Here is a 9,799-nt window from a genome sequence, read left to right as displayed (position 1 = left end):
GTGCCCCTGCCCAGGCTGGCTCCACGTGCTGCAGGGCACAGGCCTTGCTCAGTCTCAGCCCTCCTTGCTCCAGCCACTGGTTGCAGGATCAGGGCTCATCACCGTGGGCTTGGGTGGGACCCAGGGAGCAGTTTACAGGCAAAGGGCAGAGCAGGAGTTCCCCAGCTGTGCCCACTCCCTGGCACAGAGTGTGCTGGAGCCAGCCCTGCCTCTGTGACCCTCCTGGAGCAGGGCTGCAGCCAGCCCACCCCTCTCCAGCAGCCCCAGGGGTGGTGGCAGAGCCCAGGACTCAACGTGAACACAGCTTATTTTCTCTAAACATTTATTTCAAGGGTACAAAGTGAGGTGTGCCTGGGTGGCCATGCCAGCTCTAGGGCCAGGCTGCTCCCTGGCAGGGAACACCAGCCACTCTGTGCCCAGACATGTACTTGCCTGCTGCCTGCACCCACCACGACAGCACCAGGCTCCCCTGGGCACTGTGTGATGCTCTTCAGAGGCCAGGCTCTGGTTTGGGCTGTTCGTGGACAGAATGGAGCAGGCACAGGGAAAGGACTTTCCACAACAGTATAAAAAACTGCTTAAAAAGCAGAGTGGTCCCAGTTCAGCACTGGTATGGTCCCACTCTGCAAGGGGAGCAGCAACCTGCCCATGCCCATGCCAGTGATGGCTGTCAGGACCCCCTTGCCCATCTCTGCAGGCATGCATGGCAACACCAAGCACCTCAGGAGCAAGGTGGGAGGAGAGCAGGAGACTGCTGCATGCTGAGGGGTGCTGAAGCTCTGCAGGGCTTCTCCTGTCTCAGGGAGGGTTTCCTGCAGAGAAACTTCATGACAGAGCTGGCCCCTGGCTTGGGAGGGGGCAGGCAGCCCCCCTGAGCAAGAGCCCTTTGTGAACCCCACTGCACTTGCTCAGGAGAAGCCTCCCAGTGGCATAGGTGGCAGGGCGCAGCCTGGCCCTGGCTGTGCCACTCCTCACCCCAGCTCTGTGGGCGGTTCCAGGCCCTGCTCACCTGGCTGCTAATGGCCAAGATGTAGTCCCTGGAGGTCAGCGGAGAGGCCATCCTCAGCTGGGCTCTCATCCTCGTAGGGGTAGCCAGTGTACCCCCCCTGCTCCCTGCAGTACCTGAGGAACCTGTGGGCACAGAGCAAGGGGAGTATGGGCAGAAGGTGGCACTGGCCCTGCTGCTGACACTGACCTTGCAACTGGCACTGGCCTCGCTGCCTCCATAGCATTGGCATGGCCAGGCAGTATCTGCAAGTGGTAAGGAAGGGCAAACAGGAGCTCACCTCTGCCAGTGCTGGTCCTTGCTGAGCACAGCTGGGTTGCCCACCACGATCAGAAGAGCTTTGGCCCTGGTGATGGCCACGTTGAGCCTCTGAGAAGAGAACAGGAGAATGAAAGAATGGTTTGGGGGGGGAAGGGACTTTTAAAGCTCATCCAGCCCAAGCCCCCCCAGTCAGCAGAGAGATCTGCAACTAGAGCAGGTTGCTCTGAGCCCCAGACTACCTGATCTGAAATGGTTCCAAGACACTGGCCAGCCTGGGTCAGGGTCTCACCACCCTTAGTGCCAGACATCTCCCCGTTCTCTCCAGTCTGAATCTCCCTCCTTTAGCTACAAACCATCACCCCTTGGCCTGCCACAGGAGGCCCTGCAGAAGCCCTGCTAGGTCCCTCCTAGCCCCACCTGGGTGCAGGCACCTTCAGTGCAGCACTGAGCCCCCGGAGCAGCTCTGCTGGCTGCAGGAGAGCAGAGGGGAGCAGGGGGTGCTAAGAAGAGAGCTTCACTCGGGACAGCAAAGTACCTTGGGGTTCTTGAGGAAGCCCAACTTGAAGGTCTCATCAAACATGAGGTACTGGTTGCAGCTGCGCACCGTGGAGATGAGGATGACACGTCGCTCCTGGCCCTGGAACTGCTCCACGGAGCCCACCTGGGGTGGGGACAGCTGCTGAGGGACCAGGAAGCAACTCCACAAACAGGGTGGGCTCCTCTCTGCCCCATGCCCAAGACCATACCTTCAGCAGGTTGATGTCTGGCAGTGCCCGCAGGACAGGGTCCAGGGAGGTGATGGCTCTCCGGATCTTCTCCACCTAGGGAAGGCACAGTCATAGAATCACAGAATCAAGCAGGTTGGAAGAGAGCTCCAAGCTCATCCAGGCCAACCTAGCACCCAGCCTTAGCCCTAGCAATGAGGTCTGCCCTGAGCCTCCTCCTCTGCAGGCTGCACACCCCCAGCTCCCTCAGCCTCTCCTCTCAGGGCTGTGCTCCAGGCCTCTGCCCAGCCTTGCTGCCCTTCTCTGGGCACCTTCCAGCACCTCAACACCTCTCTGCAATGGAGGAGCCCAGAACTGGACACAGCACTCAAGGTGTGGCCTGAGCAGTGCTGAGCACAGGGGCAGAAGAACCTCCCTTGTCCTGCTGCCCACACTGCTCCTGTCCAGCCCCCCCCCCCCCGAGCCACCCTGCTGTGCCATCCTGAGGCTGCCCATCTATCCCAGTGCCCCCTATTCCTTGTGTGTGCATGTCTCTCCTCATGAGATGTGCCCCTCACCTGCTTTCTGTAGGGGGAGATGATGCCAATCTCCTTGGGTGAGATGCTGGGGATGCCCCTCTTGCCCCCACTCTGCAGCAGCTTCCTGAGGTAGCCAACCAGGACCTCGATCTCAGCCGTGTTGAAGAACGAGGGACTCTTGGCCTCCCTCCGGTCTTCTCCACAAACCCCGTGGAATATGATGGGGAACCCCTGGGGATAGACAGGGTTGGGCTTTGCTCCACCTATGGCTTGGAGATCCTCCCAGGCCCCCTCCCTGGTGCCCCCCTCACTTTTTTGGGGAGCTCTTCCCAGGCACAGTAGGTGTTGCGGACGTCGAGCTCGCTGCGCTCGCAGGCTTTCAGCTCACTGTCGTAGAAGAGCTCATTGGGGATCCTGAGGATGGCCTCGTGGGACCTGGCAGAGACAGCACAGTGCCCAGGGTAGGTGCATGCAGCCCTAGCACCCTCCCAGGCACGATGCACTGGAGACAGAAGGTTTGCTGTGACACTACAGGGCTCTGGACCCTGCCTGTGCCCATCCATGTGCTGTCCCCATCCTCACCTGTAATTCCAGAGCAGTTTGGTGACAAACTGAGGGTCATATCCTCCACTTGACTTCTTGTAGAGGGGGTTGTGCAGCATCAGCCTCTCCAGCAGCGAGGTGCCTGTGCCCAGAGGAACCCTGTGGCTGCCTGCAAGGCTGCTTACCCCCCTGGCTGTTGGCAGCAGCCTCACCTCTCTCCCCACTCACCCAAGCCGTGCTCGATAGCCAGCGGTGATGTCAGGACAGGACCCAGCTGCTTCGGGTCTCCTGCCAACACCAGCTGCCCCCCGTTGGGGTTGGTCTTCTGATCCATGGCAGTCAGGAGCCCTAGGCAGAGAGAGAATTCAGTGGGGGGATCTTCAAGCCACACAGGGAGGCTGGTCCCCAAGAGGGCAGCTGGGCACCACTCACCCGCGATGGCGATCACACTCTCCGGCTCCACTGCCTGGCCACACTCATCGATGAAGACATGGGAGAAAAACCCTGGGGGGAAGTTGGCTGACACCAGCCTGGGGGAGAGCTGAGTGAGGCTTCCTCAGCAGCCCTGCCCCAGCTGATCACCAATCATTCCCTTGCCTCGGTCCTCACCCTCCCACAGAGGAGAGGTCCTGCCCTCTGCCCACCTTTCTCCACACCCCTCCCCTGCTGCCCTCACAGATGGCTGTGAGGTCCCCCCACTGTGGGTGGTGTGGACAACCCCATCTCCTCTGACCTTCCTGCTGTCACCAGTGTGGTGACAATGATCCGGTAGCAGCCCAGGTTCTTCTTGCTGGGGTACACGTAGCAGCTCAGCCGGTTGTCCCAGTTGCAGCAGGGCTGAAACACAGCTGTTTGGTGGGACCCTGCTCTCTCCAGGGCCACCAACACAGATGGGCTATGGGGCGCCAGGATAGAGGTACAGGAACCTACTCTGATATCAGCAGGCACCTCCTGGAAGTTCCTGGAGCTGGCCATCAGCCTGTAGATGTGCCGGGGAGCAAAGTCCTTGATGAGGCGCTGGCACAGCAGGTCTGCAGCGCTGTTGGAAGGGGCACAGGCCAAGATCCGGGAGTCCTTGAGGCATTTCCACACCTAGGTGGGACGAGGTGGCAGTGAGCCTCGTGGGCCAGGGAGGGCAGCAGTGACCTGGGGGGCTGGACCTATGGTCAACGGTTGTTCACCTGCTTGATGGCCTCCACTATTGTGACTGTCTTGCCAGTGCCCGGGGGGCCAAAGATCAGGTATGGGGCTGGCCTGGACGTCCCCATCACGATGTGTGTCACAGCTCTGCACTGCTCCTCGTTGGACTGCAGCTTGCGGTCGAACCACCTGCAGGAGCAGGGGCCGAGTGTGCTGGGTCTCCATCCCCTCCCAGGTCCTCACCTACCCATTCCCTCCTCGTCCCCTCCAGCATCTGAACTCACTGGGGCTGGAAGGTGCCTGTGAGGAGGGGCTGGTGGCAGGAGGCAGAGGGGAAGAGGATGCTGGCCAAGCCGTGCCGCATGGCCATGTCCACAGCCCGGTGCTGGACCTGCAGCGGCAGCCGGCTGAAGGTGAAGGTCACATCGAACTTCAGGTTGTTCACGAACTTCTTCATCAGCCTGGGAAGGAGCAGTGTGAGCAGGCCATAAGGGACACTCCCCCACGTCCTCCCCAGCCTGTCCCAGCCCACGCCTGGCCTCCAGCGGTTCCAAGCGGCGCTAGCAGAGCTCTGCCAGCGCAGGAGGTGGACATCACTCACTTGGTGGAGAAGCCGAGCCTGACGCTCTCCAGCTCCACGCCATGCACGTAGCCCTTGTACTGGACAAGGGGGGAGTGGTCCCGCTCGCTGCTCAGGTGGGCAAAGAGGTGGTCTCCTTTCAGCACGGACGGGCGGTTCTCAGCCACGCCGGGCACCTGCCAAGCAGCCAGAGTGATGCCAGGCACCCTCAAGCCCCAAGCACCCTTTCTGACACCCCCCTCCCCCCCCCCAGCTTGCTCTACGCACTTTGAGGACCAGCAGCCCCCTGTCCTGATCCATGGTCACGTCCTTCATGTCGTAGCAGCGGATGTTCACCTCCATCTGGATCTCCTCCAGGTGCAGCAGCAGCTGGAACTTCTCCTTGTAGTTCTTGGCATTCAGGGGAGCCTCCAGCAGCAACCTGCAGGCAGCAGGGAGGTCACTGTGCCCTGGGGACACTTCAGCCAAGGAACAGCGGGTGGAAGGCACAGGGCTGGGTGGTACTCACTGCATGGCAGCCCAGCCGGTGTTGGCACTGGCATTGGATCCGAGCATGATCGTGTCCTTGTAGCTCTTTGGGTACTGGTAGGTGCCCAGAGGGATTTCCTTCTCCAGTTCGTTTTGCTGGGAGCTGGGCAGAAGGGACAGTGGTGCCATAGGGACTGCAGGGCTGGGCTGCCCCTGGGCTGCAGCCACCCATGGCTCTGGCAAGCAGGATGCCCCTAACCCCACTGTTGCCATCCATCACACAGGGATGAAGCACTGTCCTGGGGTGCCAGAAGCCAGGTCCCAAGCAACTTAGCCTTGTCTCAGGTGGAGAACAGGCTGGGGCCCCCTGCAGAGGATGGCAGCAGATGATCCTGCCACGTACCTGCTGGGGGGGATGCCATCCTCGGTGATGACAGTGACAGGGCGGCGGAGGCCAGCCTGGTAAGGCTGGAAAGGCTCTGAGGGCCCCAGGTCCCTGGCCAGTTCGCCCTCAGCGACAGCCGCGACGTAGCGATGGATACTGAAGGGCTGGTGGGGCTCCTTGGTGAACTCGAAGATCAACATGGCATGGAAGTACCCATTGCAGGTGGCCTGGCATCGCACCTTAACAGGGTACCTGCTGCCTGCAAGGCACAGAGGCGAGAGATGGGTCTGGCATCTCTGGCAGGGTAGGGCGCAGGGCAGAGGATGTGGCAAGGGATGGGGCCCTACCTGGGTGCAGCAGCACTGACTGTCCCCACATCACTCCCTTCTCATCAGTGAAGGAGAGCTCCCGTGCTGGCTGGCATGGTTGGCACCGCTGCAGTGTCACAGTCTCTGTCCCACAGTTCTGCACCAGGATGGTGATTGCCTGGGGCTCGCCAGGCACCACGGGGAAGCGGATGTGCCCGTTGCCCTGGTCATAGTCCGAGACGATCTCGACTCCGTGCTTCCCACGGATGGACTCAGCCCTGTGGGACAAGAGGGTCAGCTCCAGCCTGGGTGGGGGACTCCTGGGGCCATGCCAGGGTGGGTGTGGGCAGGGTGCTTCTGGTCGTACCACTTCTTGGCGTGGGTTTGGGGCATTTGCGGAACAGAGCTGGTCTGCTGCCCTGATGCTGGTGCCAATGCCGATGCCGGTGCCGACGCTGATGCCGACGCTGGTGCCAATGCCTCTGCATTGGTTCTGGGTCTCCAGTACTGGTCTGCCACCACCACACGCTTCTTGTCCTGTGAGGAGCAGCCAGCATCAGCATAGCCCTGGGGTCCTGCTCCCACAGACCCAGTCCCAGTGGGTGCAGGAGCTGCCCCCTGCCCAGCCCAGGGCATCCCTTACCTTCTTGAAGAGCACCAACTCCCCATACACCTGCACCCGGTGGGTCACCTTCAGAGCATACAAGATGCAGGAGAAGTTGGGCATTTTGATTTCAGTCCTGCACAGGGAGAGAGGTTTCTTTGAGGGCACCAGCTGAGAGGAGGTAAGCAGGAGGGGAGGGGCAAGTGGGCACAGAGGCTCGGGTAAGGGGCACTCAGCATCTCCCCTCTGCGCTGGGCGAGGCAGAAGGACTGTGGCTTTTCACCAGCCCACGCAGGTCTTGCATCCCTGCAGGCTGCTCCAGCAGCTCCATGCTGTAGCGTGGCCATTCCAGCCGTGCCAAGGCCATTCCAGCCGTGCCATAGCACCTTTGTCTGGCCTCAGCAGCCATGCAGTAGTCCCTGTCCCTGCCAGTGCACAAGCAGCAGCGGGGCACAGACCTCTCCCTGGCCTCAGATTGTCCACAGAAGGAGCCGTCCAGAGGGGTCAGGTCCCTACACAGTCCCAGGGGCAGAGCAGGTGCAGATGGCAGCTCCTCCAAAATGTGGCCATTGTGCCTCTGGCAACGATACCTCCCCACGTCCCTACTCCCACATCCCGAGGCACTTCCCACAGCGCTTCCAGCTTTGCCAATGATTAACTGCGGTGATGTTGCACAAAGGCGAGCGGGTCTGGTGTCAACAGAGCGAGCTGGGGAGTGTGAGTGGCCATGGCCAGGCAGTTGCTGGGGGCCCATGCAGCTGGGAAATATCCCAGCAGGGCTGTGGTGAGGTGAAGGGGACCCAAGTGGGGCTGGTGTCTGGAGAGCAGCTCTGCTTCTGACTACATCCACAGCCCAGGGGCGCAGGGGCTGCCCCCACAGTGCTGCCCCTTTATTCCCCGTGACTGGAGAACAGAATCCCTGAATTTGAGCTGAGTTGCTGCGGGTCCTCTCTGATGGCGAGGGAAAGCCCCAACCTATTCCTCAGTGCCAACCTCCCCCCCCCAGCTCCTGCCCACCCCGGGTGAAGCCCGAGCGATGCCAGCTGGAGATGGGTGATGCTGGGCAGGCACTGGGCGATGCTAGTCAGACACCGGTGAAGCTGGCCAGGGGCTGGGTGCTGGCTAGCTGGGGACATTCCCAGGCGATGCAGCCCGGGTCCGGCCGAGAGCCCTCACCTGCCTCGGAACTCCAGGTTGTAGATGCTCCGCAGCGTGTCCCGCCGCTTCTCCTGCTCCCGGCCCGTGTCCAGCAGGAACTGCACGAACTGCTCCCCGCACCACTTGGTCTCCGCTATTGTGAACCGGGGCATAGCTGGGTCGAGCCGTGCCGAGCTGAGCCGTGCCGAGGTGTACCGTACCGTACCGAGCCGTGCCGGGCAGGGCTGGGCTGGGCAGGGCCGGGGCCGATCCCGTAGCGAGAAACGAAAGCGAAAGGGGCCGTGCAGGTTGCGGACCCGCCCGCCGCGGCTGGGACGGCGGCGGGAGGGGACCGGGGGCGGCTCCTGGCCGGTCCCGCAGCATCGCCCCGTGTCCAGAGTCCCGCACCCCGCAGAGGGTCCCGGCTGTGGGAGTCGCCCTGGCTACGTGTAGGGGGTTGGCGCACCGGGAGCCCGAGAGGTGCGCACCCCTCCCTTGCAGGGCTACCCCAGAAGTCCCGCACACGGGGCTGTGGTTGCAGTGCTGGGGGCAGCAGGGCTGCCGAGTGCCAGGGATCTGGGTTAGGTCTCTTCCACTCCAGCCCGCAGCCCTGGCACTGGTTGCCTCTGGGGTAGAGGTGAGAGACCAGGGGCTGTAGCCTCCCTTCCCCCTACAGTGCAGCAGGAGCTGCTTTCTGGGCAGTGAGGATGGTGAGCCCTGACCGGGGCTCAGGACCCTGGCACAGCCCATGGTGCTGTTTTTTACTTTGGCTGTGGCTCAGGGATGTTGGGGGAAGTCTGCTGGCTCCCTCATCTTCTCTCAGGTGCTTGGCTGCTGTCCCAAGCTCTGCCGATGAACTGACATTGTCTGGAGGTGGCCAATGGACTGTGGTGGTATAGGACCCTTTGCAGGTTACAGGAGGGCTCCAAGGTGGTATAGGATCCTTTGCAAGTTGCAGGAGGGCTCCAAGGCTTAAAAAATGGGAGTGCTGCCTTTGAAGAAGTTGCTTGTGGCTCCTTCTGGCGGATATTGCAGGCAGAATCCTGGAGCTTTAAGCTGTGAAGCAAATAGAGGAAAATTCTTTCCTTGAGGGGGCAGCTGGGCAGCACCACTGCTCTCTCCGGGCTCGCAGGACCTGTCCTGCAGCACTGGGCAGGGCTGGCTTTGCTGTCCCTGGCTCAGAAGGCTGCTTGCTGTGATTCATTAGGGTCACTTTGACTTTTGTCCACCTCAGCAGAGCCAGCCCAGGAGGTTATCTTGCTCTGGAGCTCGCTGCAACTTTTGCTGCAGCCTCTGGTCTCCAGCAGACAATAGCTGATGGCTTTAAGGATTAGGGCATCTCTAGACCTGCATCATCCTAGGTTAGCTCTTTGCTTAGTGGTCCAGTGGTGGTGAACCAGGGCAAGTGCTGCTTCTCCAAGGAAGAAACAGGAGCTAGAAGGGGAGAGGATGGAATGGCTGAGCCTGCTGTGGAGAAAGCTGCTAGGGGAGGGAAGGGCTTGGAGGCAGGCAGTGAGTGGGGTGGACTGAGGGATGATTAGTGAAAGATTTGGAGAAGAACAAAGAGATGGAAATGGTCTGAAGGCTGGAAGGAGTAGTGGTGAGCTGCTTGTGATGTAACCTGGAGCAGGGAAGACTAACCTTGAGACAGATAAGGGTGTGCACAGAGCAGAGCTTTTATCTTGGGCCCTGCTTCAGCTTCACATTCTTGGAATCACTCCAGTGCTTGTCTGGGCTGGGACCATGGCCACAGACCACGGCACCCGAGCTGCCCATCCACACAACCTTTCATCTCCTCTGTGCTGTGGCAAGGAGGAGAGCCTTTGCACAAACACTGGCTGGCAGCAGCCCTGTCCTTGACCAGCTCTTTGCACAGGGTGTGCAGATCCTCCCCAGGACAGCCCCAGTCCTCGAGGTCAGCCCTGCTTTGTCCTGCGTCCCTGGCCTAGGACACAGCCAGCAGTTTGTGAGGCAGGATCAGTGTTACAGCTGCACATCCATAAGTACAGACACTGATCTGTGGCACCACTGTGCAAACCATGAGGTCTAATCAGTCCCACCCCTACCTTTCCACCTCCCTCCTTTTGTGTACTTAAAAGCAGTCAAACATGAGCCAGTTTAAAA

At 60.8% G+C, this 9,799-nt stretch overlaps 1 protein-coding gene across 1 annotated transcript; it reads right to left on the bottom strand.

Annotated features, from left to right (window-relative positions):
• Positions 1–305: 305 nt before the first annotated feature.
• On the bottom strand, positions 306–7,936 carry MOV10 (Mov10 RNA helicase). The gene is made up of 22 exons (XM_064173526.1): positions 7,715–7,936; positions 6,578–6,674; positions 6,302–6,471; positions 5,974–6,212; positions 5,645–5,885; positions 5,282–5,404; positions 5,041–5,194; positions 4,795–4,949; positions 4,478–4,654; positions 4,235–4,382; positions 3,984–4,145; positions 3,787–3,890; positions 3,486–3,583; positions 3,282–3,401; positions 3,093–3,195; positions 2,822–2,945; positions 2,550–2,741; positions 2,014–2,088; positions 1,803–1,928; positions 1,287–1,375; positions 1,010–1,131; positions 306–812 (listed from the first exon to the last, which is right to left on the bottom strand). The coding sequence occupies exons 1-21, from the start codon at positions 7,846–7,848 to the stop codon at positions 1,017–1,019; spliced, it is 2,946 nt and encodes a 981-aa protein (XP_064029596.1). The 5' UTR covers positions 7,849–7,936; the 3' UTR covers positions 306–812; positions 1,010–1,016.
• Positions 7,937–9,799: the final 1,863 nt, after the last annotated feature.

The sequence above is a fragment of the Pogoniulus pusillus genome, chromosome 39, assembly GCF_015220805.1.
Source record: "Pogoniulus pusillus isolate bPogPus1 chromosome 39, bPogPus1.pri, whole genome shotgun sequence".
NCBI lineage: Eukaryota > Metazoa > Chordata > Aves > Piciformes > Lybiidae > Pogoniulus > Pogoniulus pusillus.
Note: the sequence above shows the minus strand (reverse complement) of the source record. Positions and strands in the feature narration are given on the sequence as shown.